Source organism: Rattus norvegicus, chromosome 1, assembly GCF_036323735.1.
Source record: "Rattus norvegicus strain BN/NHsdMcwi chromosome 1, GRCr8, whole genome shotgun sequence".
NCBI classification, from domain to species: Eukaryota; Metazoa; Chordata; class Mammalia; order Rodentia; family Muridae; genus Rattus; species Rattus norvegicus.
Genome location: NC_086019.1, coordinates 166,762,048 through 166,786,915, shown reverse-complemented (window position 1 = coordinate 166,786,915; position 24,868 = coordinate 166,762,048). Strand labels below are relative to the sequence as shown.

The following is a 24,868-nucleotide window of genomic DNA, read 5'->3' as shown; positions in this document are numbered from 1 at the left end:
TTACTGTTGGCTACCTGCCCATGACTGGCACTCCTGGCTTAGTTGGAGCATGTGTGCCTCTTCCTAGGTTACCCTGCTCAGTGACAATGACTGGCGCCTGTGGGCCTACATGGACCTTGTGTGCCTCTTCCTAGGTTAGCGCACTCAGTTCTTTCTAGTTGCTCCCAAGCATTCTTTCATTATGTCACAACACTTAACTTCATCTTTCTAATTTGAATTCTGCTTCAATTGAATAATTAGGTAAGTCATATTTACTACTGGAGCTTCAATGATTGGGGAACATTTTAGTCAGATGGAATAAAAAGAGACACATGCAGAGATTATCGAATTCTTCAAAACTGTGGTAGGGATCAAACTGAGGGCCTTTTGGATATGAGATGAACATTTATCACTGACCGCCCTTCTCATATTTAGATTTTCTCAGGCACAGTTTCGGAATGGCTCATGTGGCCTTGATTTCACTGTGTAGCCCAGATGGCTACATTCTAATTTCTGAGTCTCCAATTCTACATCCTAATTTGGGATAACACACCTGAACCGTCACACTCATTTTAAAAAAGCCCTATTGTTACAAATGAAAGGTGGTAGCTTAAACTTTTATTCTCTTCTTTACTTTTTATTGGTTATTTTGTTTATTTACATTTCAAATGTCGTCCCTCTCCCCAGTTTCCCTCTGCAAACCCCCATTCCATCTCCCTCCCCTTTGGCTCTATGAGGGTGCTCCCCAAGCCACTACTCCATTCTCACCTTAGACTCAACAAATGTGCACCTAAAATACCACATGTTCTTTTATACCATAATGCAAACACATTGTCATGAAAGAAATAAGAAAATGTTTATATCTCTCCTAATTTTTAATCTGTGTTCAGAAATTTAAATCCCCATCAGTTAGGCTATTTCTCCACCAGAAGGGTAAATAGGCTAAAGCAAGTCTTTCCCCTGAGCCTTTTATAGAGTCCATGCATTTCCCATCAAACTTATAATACCAATTCCTTTAGAATTTACCCAAGTAATTCTAAAACTGAAGATACAAAAGTATATGAATGAATAAACAATAAAAACAAATGGAAACTGAGTTTAAGCTGAGTGTGATACTGGCATTTAATAAGAAGCTTTAAACCTTTGTGTTTTCTTAGTAAATCGGTGAAGAGGACAAGCAAAACAGCTTGAATACATTATTGAAGACAACATGCTTATAAATATCACATGATAGAGATAGATTGACTAATCAGATAACAGTGAAAAGACAAATTCAATCAGCTTAGTATTATAAGTGTAGCTCTGATATTTTTGTCACATAGAAATAAACAAAATTGTTGATTACAGAGATAACTTTGACTGTGAACAACTCTAATAAGTAGAAGTTTTGTGCAAAATAAAATGGTGTTTTTTACTCAAAAATAACTTTTAAGGTACTATAATTGGTGGATGATTATAGTCTATGGTTACCAGATCCAGGCACTGCACTCTGATTCCGTTAATACCAAGAGGCTTGGTGTGAGCATGTGAAAGATAAGTTCATTGCTTATGCCTGTTCCACAGTCATAAGTTAAAGCTTAGAAAAAAATTTAAAAACCTTTTCAAAGACCGAGATTTCTAAAGCATCTAGACATTGAATCTGAGATCAGAAACTGTAAATCCAAAGTGTACAACACTACAAGACCTTGAAATTTTTGGTTCCTTCTAAAATTAGGACTTCAATTTCTTAGAATCTATGAAGATAATGGTTGGTGTTATCAAATATTTGCTTGTAAGAGTTTATGTAAGAAGCTACTGAACTATTAAAAGTAATAACTAGTAAGATTAATTATGATTTAATACATGTCACACTGTATTAACTAAGTGATATTGACTAAGCTAAAAGTTATGGGGTTGGGGATTTAGCTCAGTGGTAGAGTGCTTGCCTAGCAAGCGCGAGGTCATAGGTTCGGTCCCCAGCCCCCCCCCCCCAAAAAAAAAGAAAAAGAAAGAAAAAGTTATGGGTTGCCTAAAAATGTTAGGCCCACTATTAAACATCTCACAGTCTGATTTGGAAGAAACATTAAATTAATGATTAAGTTTTCTGGCTGAATGTATATTCTTTAAGCACACGTAAATGAGTAACAAATTGATTATTCCAATGGAACATAAACTGTGTGAAATATCCAAAGCACTTGAATGTTTCACCGAAAGGGAACCCAATACAAATAACTTCGATTAAAGTAGTGTCACTATCCCTTGGTAATTATTAACTGAAAAAAATATAGTGAGCTAAGCAAAGCAGAATCACCAAGCGAGCAGTGTTTCTGCAGAACGGTGGCGTTCCCCAGAAAACTGAGACACATAGGAAAGTTTAAGACTGGCATTAGCTACTTTGTAAAGAAGCCCATGGCTCAGATCAGAAAATCTGTTGCCTTTCTATGTTCAGTCATGGATTACTCCAGGTGGGAAAAAAGTTTTATAATTCCATGAGTGTAAAAAGATTTTTAGAAAGCTCTACTCTACCATCAACTGGTACCATACCCCAGGCATTTCACTACAAAACAAATATCTTTAATTAAGGTGGTCTCTTAATGTTAGAATTGCATCAAAATGACTGATTGTACACAGCATAGAATTCCTCATTAAAGAACACTGAAGTCCCTGTCCAATGCTGCTGTGTCTAGTGCACTAAAGGGCAGACAGAGGTAACTAGCTTGTAAGAAGGCAGCAAACACTTTTGAACAAGGGCTACAGTACAGAGGCAGAGTCTGCACTAAGGAGGAGCTGGGGACTAAGAATAAGGACCTATCCTAGCATCCTAGGTCATGCAACAACAACAGATGGTAAAATGTAATGTTATATAGTGTACTAAAAGGAAATATGAAAGCGGTTTAAATATAAAGGCAACATCTTTCTTAAGAAAGTAAAGGATTAACAAAAAAATTTGAGAGTCCTTGTGCAAGGAAACAGGACTCTGATTCGAAGAGAAACAAGCGTGTAAGAATTTTCTAGACTTTTTAATTACACATTTCTATGACTGTGTCTTGTGTACACACAAGTAACTTTTCCTTTCACCAGCATGGGTAAAAAAAAAATCATTCCCTGGGGAATATGAACCTCAGTGTGGAAAAAGAAGAATTTATTTAGTCAAATACAAAAATGTAAATAATGCCATTTGTTTCTGTTCTAAATTTCCTGTTTTATAGCGAGATAGGAGTTCCACTAGAAAGATTTTGAGGGTTTGTGATGTGTGTTTGTGGTGTGCCATGGTATAGGACCAGGGCAAAGAGCAATTCATTGGTGTCAGTACTCTCTTCCCTGGGGTGGATCCAGGAGATAAAACCCAGGTCCTCAGACTTAACAGCAGGGGCATCTACGGAGGGAGCCATCTTACTAGCCATGAAAGCGTCATTTCGCACATGAAAGTCCATGTAAATTATTTAAATATAGTTTTACATATTTGCTCACTAATTGGCTTTAAAACGTGTTTTTACAGCTTTCATAAACTCAAAGACACGTGGTTCTTCTCTCTCCCATAATCAAGTTGGAATTTCCTTATTAGCCATCATGCCTGGGGATAACTAGCCAATAATCTTCTTTAGTCATAACTCATGTACTAGAAAACTGTCTCCTTCTATCCCACCTTCCTCTGAGGCTCCTCATACTGTAGCCCCTTGAGCCCTTGAATCGGAACAGGCGGAATATGGCTTGGCGAATAACCTTGGTCTTCAAGCTGTAAATGATAGGATTCAGCACTGGTGGCAAGAGCAGATACATATTGGCCAAAATACTACAGATCACCCTGGGCGTAGAACTGAAGAGACGGTGTGCCAAAGACAGGGTGATCATTGGTACATAGAAAATGGTCACAGCACAGATGTGACAGACACATGTACTAAGAGCTTTCTGTTGTTTTTGAGGGGCCACGATGTTCAGAACAGTGCGAAGGATCAGGACATAGGAGAAAAGAATGAACAATAAGTCAGTACCATTCAGGTAGAGCTGAAGAAACATTCCCCAGAAACTGCTGATCCAGGGGTTGGTGTATGAGAATTTGATTATATCTGGATGGAAGCAAAATGGATGTGAAAGCTCTTGGCCTCCTTGGAAGGACACACTCTTCACAGCCATAATTGAGGGGAAAATGAAAACCACCTGTCTTATACATATGATCAATCCAATCACAAAACTCATCATGTCTGTGAGGAAAGTAGCATACTTGAGAGGGCTGCAGATGGCTAAGTAGCGGTCAAAAGCCATGGCCACCAACACTGAAGACTCCAGGAATGAGAAGCTATGCACAAAGAACATTTGAATGAGGCACACTTTAATGCTGATCTCCCGGGCATGAAACCAAAGGACACCAAGGACTGTGGGAAGGGTTGTGATGGTCAGACCTAGATCAACAACAGACAGCATGGAGAGAAAATAGTACATGGGCTTGTGGAGACTACGTTCGATGATAATGACAAACAAAATAATACTGTTTCCCAAGAGTGCAATGGTGTAGAGACCACAAACAGGAATGGAGATCCAGACATGAGCAAGTTCCAGACCAGGGAAGGCTGTGAGGAGGAAACTGGACGAGGCGGTGGACGTGGTATTATTGAAAATCAGCATGGCAAGTTGAAGACACACTCTGAAAAAAAAATGGGAGTAATAGTATTTGTCATCAGATCCTTCTTGTAAACCCCAGTGTTTTTGTACATCTTTCTCAAATTACACAACTGTATCTCCTGTTTTTGGAGCTCCTCAATCTCTATACTACGAAGAGATTAAAACCTCTGACATAATTTCTACAGCACTTTAAACATTTTTTCTAGCTCCTGGTTCTACTTTCTTGCCTCTGCTCTTTTTAGATATAGCTACTAGCGCTTGCATTTTACTCTCCAAATATCTTCAAAACTCATATGTTGAGCTCTTGGTTCCAAGTATAGCACTGTTTATAGTTGAGCTTTTAAAGTTGATTAAATCATAAAAATCTCTAAATCATGGCTGTATTAATTTATTTAGCTCAATAAGATATAAAGATATTTAGAAAAAACTTAAAAGAAGTTAGTCACTGAAGGTGTGCCATAGAAGTATGCATTTTGATTCCTGACTCTTCCCCTTTCTCTCTGTCTTCTGGTTGCCATTAAATGAGAAATTTTTCTTTGCTTTGGCCTTCTACCATGGTGCACTGTCTTACCACAGCCTTAAGCAACCAAGTCAAGTACCGTGGACTAAAGCCATAAAATGAAATGAGCCTTTCTACTTTATAAATTATTTCTCCTAGTCTCCCTAGGTTCATTCACATCTTATTTTCCAGATTAGACTTGACATAATATCTTATAAACATATATCACACAAATGTAGACTATGAAATAAGAAGAGTTATGTTGTAACCCAGTAGGACTTTGCAGTGAGCCACTAAGCTGATCTGTTCCAGAGTACTAGAGAAGTACATTGGAACCATACTGCCACTTAGAATACACACCACAGGATGACCCTGTTAGTATATGCTTTAAGAAGTTGCTGTGCAGATGTCTCCTTGTATCTGAAACATGGGCCACCCTCTCCTCATAGTCTAGTATTAGTATTATAGGTTCTTTATTTTATTTCCTAGATTGAAATAATTCCAATAAGCCTTCCTTTTCCCACCACACATATTTGTAAGCTGCCCTCACTGCTCTGTTTGTTTCTCTGTGCAGCTTCCAGCTCTACTGAACCAGCTAGCTCCTGTTCTTTCCTCCTAATTACACTTTTGCTCTGTTGTTGACACCCCTTCCTTTTGAGATCCATCATGTGACTTGAACCTACATACTGCGAGTATACTGTTTTGAAGAGCCCTGTCAAGATTTCTGAACATTGTTCTAGTAGAATTAGAAGAATTCTCATTTTCCCTACATGTCCCAGAAACCAGAATAAAATAGATTAGTGCTTTTTAATTACCACACAAGTCCTTATCTGACCAACCAAGCTGGAAGTAACATTGGCCCATATAAGAGGCAAGAAACAATGACTCAGATAAAAACCCACTCTATCCTATACTTTAGTAACTTAAAGGACTACAACACTGCCTCCAGCATCAACATTGACAAAGCCCAACCTCTGTAGTTCCCAGACACTGTTTTTTCCCCAATTATTAATACTCTGTTGCATTTTCCCCACAATCTACAGCATACTTTGACAACTCCAGAGCATACTAAATTGAAAATTCTCCTCTGCTGATAAATTTTGGGGCCACAATGTTTGGGTATTGGTTTAGATATTTTATTTTAATTTTTAATTGGTTATTTTATTTATTTACATTTCAAATGTTATCCCCCTTCCTAGTTTCTCCTCCAAAAATCCCCTGTCCCACCCCCTTCTCCCTGCTTCTATGACAGTGCTCCCCCTACCACCTCTGCTGGGGCATCAAGATTTCCTAGGACCAAGGGTCTCCAGAAGAAACATTGAGAATAGTATAAACAGGTGACATCTTACCAACCTGGAGTGTTAATTTCTTGATACGCATGGCTTGTGTGTCTTACATCTCTCAGTACTAGCTAGTGATACAAGATCTGGAACAATAGAAGACTTAATAATATTGATTATAACATAATAATGGCCATAAAAAGAAAGTTCTGATGTTAAGTTTATTTTCTCTTTCTTATTTTTCTATTTGTCCTCTGTTTCTTTGTTGCAGTAACTATGATTCTAAAAACCTCTCTCTTCTTTTTTCAACCAGATTCATCATCTTCTGAGATTTTCTTTAGCTTCCTTCCATTGTTCTCCTTCTATCTCTCACTCTTTAATTTTTCACCCTCCAATCCCCTCCCTTATACGCACTCCACTTACCTGGCCACATCTCTTGAGCCTCTTCACATAGCCGAGATTTAAGCAGTTCCTAAGAAGGGGACTATATAGAGAGTCTCATAGAGTCATCAGGCAATAGTAATCTTAATTATTGAAGTACACTAGATAAAACAAGAATGATGAGATCAATATCAAATGTTCCCCCAAAGCAGCTCAGACTCAACTGAACACAATGCTTTAAGGCTCAGACAAGCCCCATCTATCAAAGCTGGGAGCAAAGGCCTGGCCTGGAGGCTGTCTGTAATTGGTGTCTACAAAAACAGCCTGCCTGTGTCAGATAACTACAGCCATTTCTCTTCACCTAGCCCTGGGCAACAGATTCTCAGCCAAATAAGCTCCCTTAAATGTCAGAAATTAATTAGGACATGATAAAAAGCTAATCCCTCTCTACTATGATGCTAATATACCTTTTGTCTGACAGTTCTATTACTAAACATAAGCCTCTGTTATGCAAGAACCCTTTCTGAGAGCACATACTACTTGAGTCACACCTGCTTGCTACAGTTCCTAAGTATAAACAATCTAATATATGTTAAGTACAAAACCTATGCTATACTTTCAAAATATATTTTTATACAACCATAATCAACCTAGTGAGTTAAGAGGTAGTCTCCAGGGGTTGGGGATTTAGCTCAGTGGTAGAGCACTTGCCTAGGAAGCACAAGGCCCTGGGTTCGGTCCCCAGCTCCGAAAAAAAAGAACAAAAACAAAAACAAAAACAAAAACAGGTAGTCTCCAATTTTTACACAGCTGAGGGAAATAACAGCAGAAGGAGATTTTGAGTAACTTTATCTAAAAGCTAAGACATTATAGGCCTGGAATTTAAATGAATGCTTATCTCAAAGTTCTGGAATTCACTCAATCTGCTACAACACACTTTTCAGTAAACTGTTTTATCCACATCATTGGTAAATATGGTTTCAATGTTTTATTCTCAATTAACCATCCTATAAACCTGATTCCTACCCCTTTTGACTAGAATCCATCTTGCTGTAGCTGGTACTAAAACAATAATCTTTATAATAGTGAATTTTCCCTGGATTTTGCCTCTTTTCAAAAGTTTTCCTAGCCATATTTTTATAATCTTTGCATGACAACTACACAATAAAATGGTTTATCACAGTATATAGAGATGAATAATTTCATATATTACAAATTAAGAAAAGTTCCTATTTATATGCAAATACATTTCCTAAGGATAGTAAGGTTTCAAATAAGACTTATAAATAAATGTTACCTGAGTTCTTAAAGGAAAGAAAATACTTTTTAAAAAAATAGGCTTTAATAAAATAGTAGCAATAAATACAATAAAATACAAAGAAATCAATAAAAATGAAGAAGAGAAATTAGGGATAGTCTTGAACTCACCGGCATGGAAGAAACCTTCCTGAACAGAACACCTATAGCACGGCATTAGATCAACAATTAGTAAATGTGACCTCGTAAAACTGAAAAGATTCCACAAGGCAAAGGACATCATATTTTTGTCAAAGTGGAAACCTACGGAATAGGAAAATACGTTTTACCAACATTCAATAGAGAGCTAATATCTAAAATATGTAAAAAACTAAAAAAACCCTAAATATCAAAAAAGGAACCCAATCTAAAAAGTATGGCATAGGTCTAAACAGAATTCTCAAAGGAGAAATCACAGATGACTGAGACACACTTGAAATGAGGTTCAACGCCCTTAGTCATAAGGGCAATAAAAATCAAACTACTTTGAGATTTTATCACATATCTGTGAGAATGTCTAAAACCAATAAAACAATTGAGAGCTAATATTGACAAGGAGGTAGTGTAAGTGGTACGTTTATCTGTTGCTGGTGTGAGTACACACTTGTACAGTCACTATGTAAATCAGTGTGGCAATTCCTCAGGAAGATGGAACTCAGTCTACCTCAAGACGCATCCATAGGCCTCTTGGGCACACACCAGTGTTTCACCATACCACAGAGATACCTGTTCCACCATGTTCATGGCAGTACTGTTCATAATAGCCTGAAACTAAAAAGAAATAGAAGTCCCTCAACAAACAAATGGATAAAGAAATCCTCAGGTAAATGTATGGAACTAGGAAAAAAAAAACATGGTCAGTGAGGTAACCCAAACCCAGAGACAAATATGGTATAAATTTACTTTTATTTGAGTATTAGTTGTTAAGTCAACGATAAAAAAAGCTATAATTCATAAAAACACAGAGGTTATTTATACAGTAAGGACTAGGGGAACAGGTACATCTCCCTAGGAAAGGGAAAGATAATTATAGATGGATGGGGCTGGGATGGAATCAAGTGGGGAGGAGACTGAAGAGAGCCATGAGAAGGAATATTGAGAGTGACATCTACAATTATGGTTTATTTGAGGTTAGTATGAAACCTAATGCAGTAGAAGCATTGGAGAATTGGAGATAGATATAGATATAGATAGAGATAGAGATAGAGATTTAGATAGAGATAGAGATAGAGATACACATATATGGATAATATACATATATATGGAGAATATGTGTATATATATATATATTTGCATCTAACTTAGTTGTTGGATGAAAGGGTCCTATGGGAACCTCCAATCAATCCATCCAGGCTGGTGCCAAGTCTGCACTTTGTTCTTCACAAACTGAAGGCAGGGTCCCATTGCTGAAGCTAAAACATACACAGCTCATTGAATATGGAGAAGTTGAGCCAGTGCCTACTTGGAAACTTCATCCTTATGTGTTAGTAGATTTGAATAGGAAGGTATTCCACACACTATCAAAGAAGAAACATAAATACCAAGCAAGCACAAAGCCTTCAATATACAATTCTGTCCTGACTGCAAGATAGGCTACCACAATGTGGCACAAAACTTGTGACAGTACCTAATCAATATTGATTGGTTTTAAGGCTCATTCCTAAAACCTATACCTAGCACCACTCTGGTGACCAAAAACCTGAGGCTAGATAGCTCAGGGACCTAGTATAAAACCAAATTTCACTGTCTTAAAAACAAAAGATAACAACACCAGTAAAACAAATACCAATATATCAACCCCTGATAACATTCTGCTGCACTCATAGATTAGTTCCTAGCTCAGCTGTCATCACAGAAGCGTCTTCCTGCATCAGATGGGAACAAATATAAATACCCACAGCCAAGCAGAGAATTCAGAGAATGAGACACTTTGGAACACTCAACCCTAAAAGAGGGTATCTCCATCGAATCCCTCCCCTCAGGACTCAAAGAAGCTTGCAGAAGAGGACGCAGAAAGAGTCAGAGGGAATGGACAATACTAACTAAACAAGACCCTCTGATTCAACGGGATCAATACACGTGTGAATTCACTGAGACAGAGGCGACATACACAGAGCCTACATGGGTCTGCAATAGATAAGGTACTGGAGCTGAAAGGACACATGTGCCCACCCATAACCCAGAAGCTTTCTCCAGCTGATAACAACTTACAAATGAAAGTTTAGATTTTCCAGGGGGTCTCACTGGGGAAACAAACTACTTTCAAGTGTGAGCTTCAAGCCCAGAACTAGATGTCCAACAGCAACACTGATGATTCCTTGTTTCATAGTGATATGTTGCAGTTTTAAACTTTATCTTATTTTTCATCATTGTTTTCATTATATTATATATTTTACTCTTCTAGACTACCAGTTCTTTTCATACATACTATGGCTTCCAATTTAATGTTTTATGGGATCCTTGAGTATGGGGAATGAATATGTCTCTGCATTTGTAACTGTTTCTTATGCTTATTCTTGAATTCTTTTTCTTTTATTTGCCTTATCCTATTCCAATGTATTAGTTTTGGTTGTACCACATTACATTATATTTTATTATAATTATTTCTTAGGAGCCTATTTGTTTCCTAATAAGAAACAAAATGGGATGGATCTGGATTAAAGTGAGAGAGGCACTGGGAGGGGTACAGGAAGAACTGTAATGAGGACATATTTTGTGAGGAAAAGAGGCTATTTTCAAAAGGGGGAGATGTACAGTTATCATTGGTTATTAAATTAAATTTTAACAGATGAGACAAGTTCATCCCATAGATACTGAGCTACACTAAGCATTTAAAGTACACTGAGATGGAAAAGGCCTTGGTTAGTGTGTAGTATATAGGATAGTAAAAAACGAACACACACTGTACACTGTTAGATATCTTAGTTCATTGCAAGATTCCAGCATAATGAAATGGAGATAACAGAGCATCATTGGACATAAGGTTGAAATTGAGATTCAAGTCTGGAAATGGATATTCCTCTAGCATAATACATGTGCCATCTTTGCACATGCAGTTTCCTTTTGAATATATTGTCTCTTGTTTATTGACTCTTTACATACCACTTTATCATGTATATGGAAACAGATAAATGAAGACATACAAGCAAACTTACAGCCATATTGAACACTGAATGCAGTGTGTTTATAATATAGAAATGCTCATTTAAATGGACAGTAGTTATAACGACAAGCTAGACAAGGCAAGGTGGTGGAAAACTACATTTTAGTGTTCCATGACACAATGGAATGGTTATAACTTAAAAAAATATATCATCTGTTTTATGAAAATCTAGAAGAAAGGTGCTTAAAGATTTTGAGTCATTTATGAGGATATTGTTTAAAACCCTCATCTGATCAGCTAATGCTATGACATTATTGAAATATCATATTAAGCTCCACTATTGTGCCAATGAATACATATTAAGCAGATTTTGAAAACTGTTTTAAAGAAAGAAAAACTTTAAAAGAGATATTAATATATTATTGCAACTTGCTTCATGATAGTGTGTGGAGCCTCCTGGGGACGTCTAATTTCCATACCTCGTTTACTGTCCCAAGGGTATCTAGTGGCAGTGTCACTTGTGCTATGAGTTCCTTATAGATAAACTGGTCCATGAGCTTTGTGCACACATACTTAGCTGGACAATGAATGGACAGAGAACCTCCTCTCCTGGTAAGAGCCAGGTAAGGTGCTAGAACCAGGTAGAGCATGCACATTGAGCAGAGATGGTTGACAGCTGAGATGGAAAGAACAGACCAGAGCAGGGAACAGCGAAAGGAGTCAGATGACCTAAAGGACTGAAAATCAAAGAGCAGAAATATTGAGATGATGGGTTTGAAATATGATACACAAACTGAAAATTGCAGGAACTTAATGAGAAATCTGTGAAAAAAACTTGCAAGTATTACTTTTTCCAAGATGAAAATATCAAAGGCAATTACGGACTATATGTGAAGTAGAATATCCAATGTGGCCCCCAAAGTGACAGGTGTAACAGACTTTAATTTTGGCTGGCATCTGAACTTCTCTTAGTTTTTAATAGACTTTTGCAATCTTTTAATTTGGCCCTAGCTCTACATTTTTATAGAGCTTGTATGTTCTGAACTTCCTACTCTCTCACTACTCTTATATTGCAACATAAAAATTATCACAGAAACAACAATAATAGGTAGAACAGACATATTCTCTTTTATGAGGTTAATAGGAGGTGTTACCATAGACAGAAATGTGTGACCAGGTTCCCTATTATCTTCCTGGGTTCTATTTTCTTCTACTTTCTTCAGTCATCTATTTTCTGTATAACCAAAACTTTCACGCAGAGAAATCTATATTCAGTGGTGTTTCTTCCTGTCTCTAGCTCCTTCAATATCAAGCAAACCACAACTTATTACCAAAAGAAAAAGATTGACCAGATGTGTGGGCACTGTCCCTCAGTGGTTAGATTGATTTGACCTGTCAGGGGAGAGTGAGCTTCTCTGCTTTAAGTGCTATCCTGGTGATGCTAATGCAGATGTCATTCACAAGCACTAATTCAGAATACTAATTATATGTTTCTAAAACCAAAGATTATGAGTGCTGTACATCTAGTCCATCAATAACCTAATTAAGATGTCCTCAGTATTTTCTTGCTTTCTTACTTCTGTTTTTGATTTTGTTTTTTCATTAACCATTAACTGTAGCCATCTGGATTTTTATAGATATTTTATATAAAAGTTTCAAGTTATTCTTAAAAAAATCATGTGTATGTTGCATTACGATTGTAGTATTATTAAAATTTTTATTTGCCTCCAATATGCCAACCCAGATGTAAAACTATATGAAATAGGGACATTTTTTTCTTTTATTCTTCTTTAATATATTACATCCTAGCCAGTTTTTCCCCGTCCACTCTTCCTTATCCTCCTGCCACCACCTCCCCTTTCCCCCCGATCCATTCATCCTATGATTCCCTTCAAAAAAGAACAGGCCTTTAAAAGTTGTCAGTAAGGCTCAGGTATGAGTCAGTAGTATAACATGTTCTTACAAAGCACAATGCCTTGAGTTCAATGGCAAGATGGAGGAAGTGAAGAAGGAGAGACGGAAGAGTGGAAGGAAAGTAGGAAGGAAGGAAGGAAGGAAGAAAGGAAGGAAGGGAGGGAGGGAGGGAGTGAGTGAGGAAGGAAGGAAAAAAGAAAGGAGGGAGGAAGGGAGGAAGGGAGGGAGGAAGGAAGCAAAGAAGAAAGAAAGGAGAAACAAAAAGATCTGGGCGGGGGGAAAGAAAGTAAAATAAAGACAATTGATATGCGTTCATTTGTGACATAATAGGTTCTGTTCTCAACTGATACAGTCCTGATATAAGACATTATTTTTTCTCTGTATTTTGAAATCTCTCATGTCTTGTGATATATATATATATATATATATTACATTGTCAATATTATGCTTTTAATTGAAATAAATTTATACTGCAAAATGAAACAGAAAAGTAGAGAGTCTATTTTTCTCATTATTATATGAACTAGATCTACACAATTGTGTCATATTTCTCCCTTAAAGTTATTACATTAGCCATATCACTCATAAATTTCTTAATCTTTTGGCTCTATTCACAGGACAATGTTTACAACTGAATTGCAATAGTTTCAGATATTTTGCATCCAATTTATGAATATGAGGTTTATAACATTTGTGAGCCATCATGTGGTTGCTGGGAATTGAACTCAGAACCTCTGGAAGAGCTGCTATCAGTGCTCTTAACTATTGAGCCATCCCTCCAGTTCTAGTTTATAACATTTGTGAAGTTCTTAATAACTAACTTTGGTATAAGTAGAATGCATTAAATTCTGGTAGTTTTAAATTTTAACCCACTTGAGATTATCATGCAATGCCTGTTGCTCTTACAGCTACATTTCCATACTTATCTCTGTTTTATTCTATTGTTATCAGAGATACTCTTTTAAAAAGACATGGAAAATAGAAATTCTAACAATGATAGAATCTTGGTTTAGGGAAATAAATCACATAATAAAGTCATCATCCATGTTACTTTATATCAACATATAATGTGAAACACAAAGACAGAAAAACAAAATTATTTTATGACTATATAACAGTCCACTTCTTCTTATTATAGAACTAATTATAATATGACCATTTGAATCCAAATCAGAAATAAATATACAGACCAAATACCAGATTTTGCTTTATCAGTAATTGCTTTCAACTGTCAATCCAGAAGAAATATTACAAACATCAACTACTTATTTCCTATCTCCATTACATAGACACTGAGATAACACACTTGTAAATTAGTTGAATTCAAGGTATCAAAGGTGAGAATAAATGGTGTAATTAAGTAACAGGGAGGTACACAAGGCTCGAACCATGCTACCTCAAAAGTGAAAATTGCCTAGGATTCTGGAAACACTTTAATGGAATTTCTGCTTGTACAGAATATATCACATTTCTAAAAACAACAACATTAACTGCAGAATAAATAACTCATTTGAGGAAAATCCTAGTGGTTGTAGATGACCAGTAACAGAACCTCAAAGGAAAATGTCACACAGCTTCGTGGGTCTCAGAAAGACAGAATCTTGTAATAGTCATGTGATTTGTAGAAGTGTTTGCAATAGGTTCATGTTGGGTTTCAAGAAAAGTTCCTAAATTACAATATTAAATAAAGTTGTGCAGGTGGTATATTATTTTAGGTTTTGCATGTGGGTGCATATGAGCTAGTACATTTTTCACTATGCTCTTAGTTATATTCCAACGAAATGTCACTATCCACATAGTTCATTTTAAATCAATGTGAGGTAGATGAATAAATGTATGTATAGGTGGTATGTCTATATATATTCATACATGTACGCATATGAATATGTGTGTTGGTTTTGTAAATGTGGGTAGGTGAAATTGGATGTCACTGTGGAAGTGAGTTTAGGAACTTTTCTATTATTATCTCACTTCTCTAGGCTATAAATTGTATGTTTGTTTCTTTTTTTAAACTTTGAGAATTGTCAAAAGAATTGAGATTTAAGTTCTCTAATGTATACATGGAATGTTTAGTGTCATTTTCATTTTTCAGGTCAACAAATAAATCAAAAAAAAAAAAACACCACGTATGAACTGCCGAGGAAAGATAAGGACAACGTAATATAAAAGTTGTTCAGAAATTTGTTTTTAACTTATTCTTCCTCTGTTGTTTTATTTTTGCAATTATAAAGCCATTTACTTCTCTCATATGAGGCACTATTTCAATTTGCAAGTGTGAACTATTGAAAGAGTTATTTTACTTAGTGGAGAGCACACCATGGTAAACTTGAATGGATAACATACCAGTCGCCCAGTTTTCACTCTGACAGGCATCCCAGGGATGTCAGACAAGAACTCATGGATGGCCTTTCCCCTGGGATTTCTCTACACACTAACCCTCCGGGGAAATGGCAGCATCCTAGCAGTTGTCAAGGTAGAGCAGAGCCTCCATGAGCCTATGTACTACTTCCTCTGCATCTTGGCTTTGACTGATGTTAGTCTCTCCATGTCTACCTTGCCCTCTATGCTCAGCGTCTTCTGGTTCAATGCTCCTGAGATTCCCTTTGATGCATGTGTGGCACAGATGTTCTTCATCCATGTGTTTGGGTTAGTAGATTCTGGAGTATTATTATCCATGGCCTTTGACAGATTTGTGGCTATCCGAGACCCACTGCATTATGCTTCCATCCTCACTCATGGTGTTATTGGAAAGATTGGACTAGTTGTCTTTGCCCGGGCAGTCTGTGTGGTCTTCCCTGTGCCCTTTCTTATAAAGCGGCTGCCCTTCTGTCATCCCAATGTCTTATCTCATTCATACTGTCTTCACCAAGATATGATGCGCCTAGCCTGTGCCAGCACCCGTGTCAACAGTCTCTATGGCCTCATTGTTGTGATCCTCACATTAGGGCTTGATGCTCTCATCATTCTCTTCTCTTACATACTCATCCTGAAGACAGTGCTGGGCATTGCCTCCAGAGCTGAGAGACTCAAAGCCCTCAACACCTGCCTCTCCCACATCTGTGCTGTACTTCTTTTTTATATTCCTTTCATTGGTGCCACCATGGTCCACAGATTTGGGAAACATTTATCACCAATTGTGCACATGCTTATGGCCAATATCAACCTTCTCCTCCCCCCTGTGCTAAACCCTATTGTGTACAGTGTAAAGAACAAACAGATAAGAGGTCGAGTCATGAGAATGTTCCAGGGGAGAAAGAGCAGAGCCTAGTCAAATGGAATCACATGAAAAATTCAGTCAACACTGGAGTGATTTATATTTCCATTTTCAACAGTTATAACACAATCAAATTTTGAAATCTGATTTAAATGCAATGTACGAGTGAGCAAGGGTATGGGCAAAGATAAGCCACATCATTTTGTTATGTTTGTATTCAATTTTAGAAAGCACACATTTTGATATCTGCTATCAAAAAAATCAAATTTAACTTGGTGATGTACTTTTTGTCTACAAATTAGACATGAGCATTAGTAATAATGTATTATGGGTTTACAGATAAAATAATCCTTATGAGTATTTTCTTTATCCTTTCTATTTGTTCTTTGAGAATTTATTCTCATAATGTTACGTAATATTTGATGTGCCTGTTAAGCAGTAGTTGCACTAACAATGATTCAATACATCCCACAAAACTACTGAATAATTGGCTGTAGAATATTATATTTAAATATAATAAATTTTAAATAGAAAAAGAATTGTTATATGTAAGTCTCTTTTATTCACCAGATGTAATTGTTGTCACAGAAGCTTACTGCTGAATAAACCCACCCTTTCTACCTGGTTCTGAGCTCTGGCTGGCTGGTTCAACTCAACTGTTCTGGCTCAAACTCCTCTCCAAGCTGACTGATTAAAACTGCTTCTCTCGGCTTCTGACTGAATTGTTCTACTTGGAAACATTGCCTCTGAACTCCACAAACTGAACTGCACTGATGCATAAACTAAACAGACCTGAACTATACTGCATGACTGAAATCAACTGACTGTCCTCACTGAACTGCCCTTCACTTAGATGCCATTGCTTGGAATTAAAAGTGTGTACCAAAGGTGTGTTTGTATTCCAGCTGGGTCTCATAGACCTAGAAGGTCTTTGGATATGATCCCTTGCCAGAGCAGCCATGTTGTTGGATTAAAATTCCTCTACAGTTACAATACAGCGCAATAATTAATTACCTTTCTGTCCAGGTATTTATTTGTGTATTTAAAGAATTCTCTTATAAAAATAAATTATTCATATTATTTCTCATGCTTATCTTTTTAAAAATGATGTAGGTTTAGTATTCCTTCACATATTTAATAAAATAATGCAGAATTCTTTTGACCTAGAAAGATTGTTTCCCATTTTATTGTGTACTAGAGGTTTTGATAAAAGTTAGCATAATAAAGCCACTTCCAAGGTTTGTGTAAGCTGAGTAGAAATGCTGAGCATAAGTGAAAGATTTGAAATGCAATGTACACATGTTAGATGAATATGTAACTTGTCCTTCTATTTATACTAGTATCTGTTTTAATAATTATGTTAACTATCAGACAACTAATTTGTTAGGTCATTTATCATTCATTTAATATATATTTAATACTAAGAAATCCCAGTAATTATACTAGACCCCATGGATACAAAGACACATATAGTATTTTCTGTTCAATCCTACAATGTTTCTCTATAAATAAGTGCTCTCAGAAGATTACAATGCAAGACCATATTAGATGTTCTGCATTTAATGCATAGATCTGATAACACTAGAACATTTAACTGTTATTTCACTGAATTCTTCAACCATCTTTGAAAATATGTATAAGCTTTTTTATACAGAAGGAAAGTAAGGTACAGACTAGTAACTTGTCAAAGGTTATACTTCTCATAAGTGGCATAGCTGAATTCAAACCGTAAGCTGTTTACCTGAAACCTGTGGACTGAGACTTGGCTTAGTCCTCAGGGGTTCCAAAATTCAAAAGTCAATTGCAAAGAGAAAATGGACCTTGTGGCTCTAGGATAGATGGTTGAAAAACAATCAATACTGTTAAAACTTTAAACAAAAACTTCAACTTCATAAGATGAACTACACAGAGTCAGTTTAAGAATAATCCTGATGCTTCGATCCTACAGAGAAGGGGGAACAAAATAATCACGGAAGGTAGAGAGAGGGAAGGACCTGTATGGGAGAGAGGAGGGGAAGGGAAAAAAGGATGGCAGGCACAGGTATTGGAACGGACAGGAGATAAGTACAGAGGGTCATGAATAGAAACATGTAGCAATGGGGTTTGGTGAACTGGGTGTAGCCACTAGAAAGTCCCAGACTCCAAGGAAGCAAGAGGCTCTCAGGACTCAATAGCAATGATTTTAGATAACATACCCAATGAAGGGGAGATACAATCTGTATCTCCCACCTCTAGTAAGTAGACATGGCACCCAGTTGAGGGATGGGGCCACCCATGCATCTCAAACAGAAATGTTCCTGTCCAAAGAAAGACGGGGACAAAAAATGGAACAGAGACTGAAGGAAAGGCCATTCAGAGGCTGCCCCACCTATTGCTTTATCCCATCTGCAGACACTGTGATGGTTTATATATGCTCGGCCCAGGAAGTGGCACTATTTGGAAGTGTGGCCTTGTTGGAGTAGGTGTGTCACTGTGTTGGGGGGGGGATTTAAGACCCTCACCCTAGATGCCTGGAAGCCAGAATTCTGCTAGCAGCCTTCAGATGAAGATGTAGAACTCCCTTCCTCCTGCATCATGCCTGCTGGGATGCTGCCATGCTCCTGCCTTGTGGACTCAACCTCTGAACCTGTAAGCCAGTCCCAATTAAATGTTGTCACTTATAGGACTTGCCTTGGTCAGGATGTCTGTTTACAGCAGTAAAACCCTAAGACAGAGGTTAAACCCCAACATTATTACTGACGCCAAGAAGTACTTGTTGACAGCCTGGTATGGCTGTTCCCTGAGTTGTTCTTTGACCAATACAGATGCAGATACTCACAACCAGCCATCAGACTGAGCCAAGGGATTCCAATGGAACAGATAGGGGAAATGCTGAAGGAACTAAAGGGGACTGCAACAGCACACAAAGAACAGTATCAACTAACTGGACCACCCAGAACTCCCAGGGAATAAACCACCAACCAAAGAGTATACATGGAGAGATCTGTGACTCCAGATACATACAGAGCAGATTTGCCTTATCTGAAATCAATAGGAGGGGAGGAAGCTTGATGTCCCAGTGTAGTGGGATGCTATAGCAGTGAGGCATGAGTGGGTGAGTGGGTGGAGGAGCACCCTCATAGAGGCAAAGGGGAGGAGGGAGAGGAAGGACAGGATGGGGAGTTTGTGGAGGAAACAAACAGGAAGGGGGATATCATTTGAAATTTAAGCAAATAAAGTGATTAATAAAAAGGAATAATCCTGAAAGACTAAGCTTGAGATTTCAACAGAAGTTATCTGACCACTTCTTGATCTATGCAGAATTTGAATATATAAGTCTGAAGGTTATGAAGCATTATTCTACTTAAACAAGGACTCAGTATTAATGCAATGTAAGCAGAAATGAACAAAAAAAGTCAAAAATCATTATGACCTGTTGATCTATAAGGTAAACTAATAGATTGGATTTGTATTTGATAACCTTATCTTTTAAAAAGTTCTATGTTTATGTTACCATGCATGATATATACTGTTACATTTGTATTTTTGTGTAATTTTAAAGGATTAGATGTAGAATATAATAATATTTAGAGATATGCTTGTTTTATTCAATATCAACATGAATCATAAAGAGTGAAATAAAATGTTTCAGGACATGAAAATGGAAACAGAGTCAATAAAGAAACCCCAGACTATGGTAAATCTGGAAATGAAAAGTTTAGGAAACAGAGGTAAGCCTCATTGACAGAATAATAGAAGCAGAAGAGAGAACCTAAGTCATTGAAAACACAATAGAAAAAGTGGACATGTAAGTCAAAAGAAATCTTAAATCTAAAAACTTCCTGGCACAAAACATCCAAGAAATGTATGATACTAAGAAAAATACATATTTAAAAATAATAGTAATAGAGGAAGGAGAAAAAAGCCAGGTCAAGGGACAGAATCTCTCTCTCTCTCTCTCTCTCTCTCTCTCTCTCTCTCTCTCTCTCTCTCTCTCTCTCTCTCTCTCTCCCCTTTAGGTAATTTGAGATTGGGTTTCTCCATATAGTTTTGCCTGTCCTGGAACTTGCTCTGTAGATGAGGCTGACCTTGAACAGTTCAGAATACTATACCCAAGAAAGATTTTGTTTCACTCTGTACCCCATTTTTAACAGGGTTATTTGATTCTCTGGTGTCTAATTTCTTGAATTCCATGTATATATTGGATATTAACCCTCTGTCAGATGTAGGGTTAGTATATTGTTTGCCATTTTGTTTTAATGACAATGTCCAATTTTCTGAGGAAACTCCAGACTGGTTTCCAGCTTGCAATCCCACCAACAATAGAGGACTGTTCCTCTTTCACCAGATCCTCACCAACCTCTGCTGTCACCTGAGTATTTGATCTTGACCATTCTGACTGGTGTGAGGTAGAATCTCAGGGTTGTATTTTTCATTCCCTCCTGACTAAACATATTGAACATTTCTTTAGATACTTCTCAACCATTTGATATTCCTTAGCTGAGAATACTTTGTTTACATTGATACCCCATTTTTAATAAAGTTATTTGGCTCTCTGGAGTCTAACTTCTTGAATTCTTTGTATATTTTGGATATTAGGCCTTTATCAGATGTAGGATTGGTAAAGATCTTTTCCCAATCTGTTTGTTGCCATTTTGTCCTAATGACAGTGTCCTTTGCCATACAGAAGCTTTGCAGTTTTATGAGGTCCCATTTGTCGATTCTTTTTTTTTTAACTATTTTTATTAGATATATTTCTTTACTTACACTTCAAATGGTATTCCCTTTCCCGGTTTCCTGTCCATAAGCCCGCATGCCCACCCCCTCCTCCATATGGGTGTTCGCCCCATCCACATCCCAAGATTAAACCCACAGACCACATGAAGCTCAAGAAGAAGGACACCCAAAGTGCAGATGCTTCAGTCTTTCTTAGAAGGGGGAGCAAAAATATTCATCAGAGAAAATATGGAGTCAAAGTTTGGAGCAGAGACTGAAGGAATGGCCATTCATAGCCTGCCCCACCTGGGGATCCAGTCCCATACACCCATGAAACCCAGTCACTTTGGGGGATGTCAAGTGGTACATGATGATAGGAGCCTGATATAGCTGTCTCCTGAAAGGCTCAGTCAGAGCATGACAAATACAGAGGCAGATGCTCACAGCCAAACATCACTGAGAATGGGGTCCCCATTGCAGGAGTTAGAGAAAGGTTGGAAGGAAATAAAGGGGTTAATAAACCCATAAGAACAATAATACCAACCAATCAGAGTGCCCAGGGACTAAATCACCATTCAAAAAATATAAATGGACAGACCTATGGCTCCAGTTGCATATGTAGCAGAGGATGGCCATACTGGGCACCAATGGGTGGAGAAGTCCTTGTTCCTGCCAAGACTCAACCCCTACAGTGTAGGGTAATGTCAAGGCAAAGAGGAGGGAAGGGGTGTGTGGATGCATAGGAGAACACCCTCAGAAGGGCAAGGGTAGATGTGATAGGGAGTTTATGGACAGGAAACTGGGAAAGGGGATATCGTTTGAAATGTAAATAAATTTTAAAAACTCCAATAAAAAGAAATATACATACTTAAATTGATAAATAAAAATACTATTAAAAAAGAAAAATTTAATTACAATAGACGGAGAAAATAAGACCATCTAATAAAACCAAATTTAAACAATATCTATCTACAAATTTATCCCTACAGAAGCTATTAGAAGGAAAACTCCAACCTAAGAAAAGTAACATCACCCAATTTCAGATTAACTAATCCCAGATCAACAAATCGAAAGAGAGGAACCCCCTTACTCTTTCTCTCTCTCTCTCTCTCTCTCTCTCTCTCTCTCTCTCTCTCTCTCTTTCTCTCTCTCTCTCTCTCTCTCTCTCTCTCTCTCTCTCTCTCACACACACACACACACACATACATACACACTCACTCACACATACACATACCACCACCAACATCAAGAACAGCAATAACAAATAACAACAATAACCAAATAAAAGAAATCAGCAACTACTATTCATTGATATTTCTCTATATCAATCAACTCTATTCCCCAATAAAAAGATATAGACAAACAGAATGGATTCAATATCCATCCTTTTGCTGATTCTAAGAAATACACCTTAATATTAATCACAGACATTGGATTAGCTTAAAAGGATGGAAAAAGATATACTAAGAAAATGGAACGAAGAAGCAAGTTCTTATAACCATTTTAATAACTATCAAAATAAATTTCAAACAAAACTAATCAGAAAGATATTACATATTTATCAAAGAAAAAATACCTAGAAGACATTACAATTCATAGCATCTATGTCCAAAGCACAAGGTCACCAATGTCTGTGAAATAAACACTACTACAGCTTTAACCAAATATTGACCTTAACACACTGATAGTGATGTACTTCATTCTTAAATATCTGACTCTTGTCAATAGGCAGATAATCTAAACAAAACCGACCAGAGAAATTCTGGTAATAACGGCGGTTATAAACCAAATGGACTTAACGAATACTTGCAAAACATTTCACCCAAGCACAAAAGAATATTGCTTCTCTGCACCTCATGGAACTTTCTCCAAAATTTCTCCAATAACTTTCCCATACAAACCAAGTCTTGACACATATATGAAAGCTGAAATCACACCATGTATCCTATTTGACCACAGTGAATTAAAACTGGATATCAACAACAGATACAATAGAAAGCCTACAAACTCATGAAAACTGGACAACTCACTACTGAATGAAAATTTAGTCAAGATGGAAATGAAGAAAGACATTACAGACTTTCTGGAATTGAGTGGAATTTAATACACAAAAATATGTGACACAATAAAAAGTAGTATAAGATGCAACTTCAGAGCACTAAATGCCTACATAAAAATTAGAGTCATCTGGTACGAACAACATACAAGCACGCCTGAAAATTAAGAAGGATAAATAATACCCAAAAGGAACACATGCCAAAAATAATCAAGCACAACGCTGAAAACAATAAAACAGAAACAAAACCAACAAAAAATTACAGTCAATTAAACAAAAATTTGGTTCTTTGAGAAAATCAATTAAAGTGAAAGGCAAAGAGACTATCTAATGAACAAAATTAGAATTGAAAAGGGGGGTATAAAAACGAACATTGCAGAAATCCAGACAATACTTTACAAACCTGTACTCTAACAGGTGGGAAAAATCTAAAAATAAATGGATAATTTTTTGATATATGCCACTTATCAAAGTTAATTAAGATTAGATAAGTAATTGAAACAGACATAAAATTTCTCAAACAAAAAATTCCTAAGGCTAGATGATGTAGTACACTATGCTTTTAGACTTTTAAAGAGAGTTAATGCCAATACTCCTCAAATTATTCTAAAAAATAAAAATAGAGGGAACATTGTCCAATTTGTTTTATGAGACCAACTTTACCCTGATACCAAAACCACATTAAAAACACAACAAAGAAAGATTATTATAGCCCAATTTCCCTCATGAACCTAGGTACAAAAATTCTCAACATAATACTTGCAAACCAAATCCAAGAACATATCAAAAGTATCATCCACCATGGTTAAATAAGCTTTATCCCGGAAATACAGAGATGGTTCAACATACTAAAATCAACGAATGTAATCCAACATCTGAACACACTGAAAGACAATAACTATATTACAATCTCATTAGATGGAAAAAAAAACTTTGACAAAATTTCTTTCATGATAAAAGTCTTGGGGAGATTAAGAACACAAAAGACATAACACAATAAAAGCAGTTTATAGCCAACTTCAAATTAAATGAAGAGAAACGCAAAGCAATTCCATTGAAATCATGAACAAAATAAGGCTGTCCACTTTCTCCCTGCCTATTAAATATAGTACTTGAAGTCTTAGCTAGATCAATACGACAACTGAAGGATATCAGGAGTACACAAATTGGAAAGGAAGAAGTCAATGTATATTTATTTCCAGATGATATGACAGTATACCTAAGTGAGCCTAAAACTTCCACTGGGAGACTCCTACAGCTAAACACTTTCAGTAAAGTAGCCAGATTTTTTTAAAAAAAGAACTCACAAAATTAGTCACACAAAAACAGACATTTTGATAAATGAAATTGAATGAAAGACAAAGACACAAATGCAAATGCACATAATGTGAACAACTTATTTTTTTTATAAAGGAGCCAGAATTACATATGCTACTCCTCTGAACCACCAAGCAAAGAACATACGGAGGCTGGACCTAGGCCTCCTGGTTCATATGTAAGAGATGTGCAGCTTGACTTTCATATCAGTCCTGAGCAACTAGAAAGGGGGCTATCTCAAAAGCTGTTTCCTGTGTGTAGGATATGTTCTACTAGCTGGGCTGCCTTGTCTAGCCTTAGTGGGAGAAGTGTCTATCCTTGCAGAAACTTGAAATGCCAGGATTAGGAGATACCAAGGTCCCCAACCTGCTCAGAGGAGAAGGGGATGGGGATGGGGGAAAGATCTTGGGAGGGTTGGCTGGGAGAGGGCAGTGAATAGGATGTAAAGTGAATAAGTAAAAAAGAAAAGAAAAGAAAATTACAATTTGGCACTGGAGAAATGAAGTATCCATTTTCCAAGAAGGAAAATATGTCT

General features: G+C 36.9%; 2 protein-coding genes across 2 annotated transcripts; one reads left to right on the top strand and one right to left on the bottom strand.

Moving 5' to 3' along the window:
• Window positions 1-3,570: 3,570 nt before the first annotated feature.
• Window positions 3,571-4,611, bottom strand: Or51t1 (olfactory receptor, family 51, subfamily T, member 1). The gene has a single exon (NM_001401084.1). It carries the CDS (start codon window positions 4,579-4,581, stop codon window positions 3,571-3,573), a length of 1,011 nt encoding a protein of 336 aa, NP_001388013.1. The 5' UTR covers window positions 4,582-4,611.
• Window positions 4,612-11,725: 7,114 nt separating this feature from the next.
• Window positions 11,726-16,319, top strand: Or51h1l1 (olfactory receptor family 51 subfamily H member 1 like 1). Its single transcript, XM_006229922.3, has 2 exons — window positions 11,726-11,760; window positions 15,398-16,319. Exons 1-2 carry the CDS (start codon window positions 11,726-11,728, stop codon window positions 16,317-16,319), a joined length of 957 nt encoding a protein of 318 aa, XP_006229984.1.
• Window positions 16,320-24,868: the final 8,549 nt, after the last annotated feature.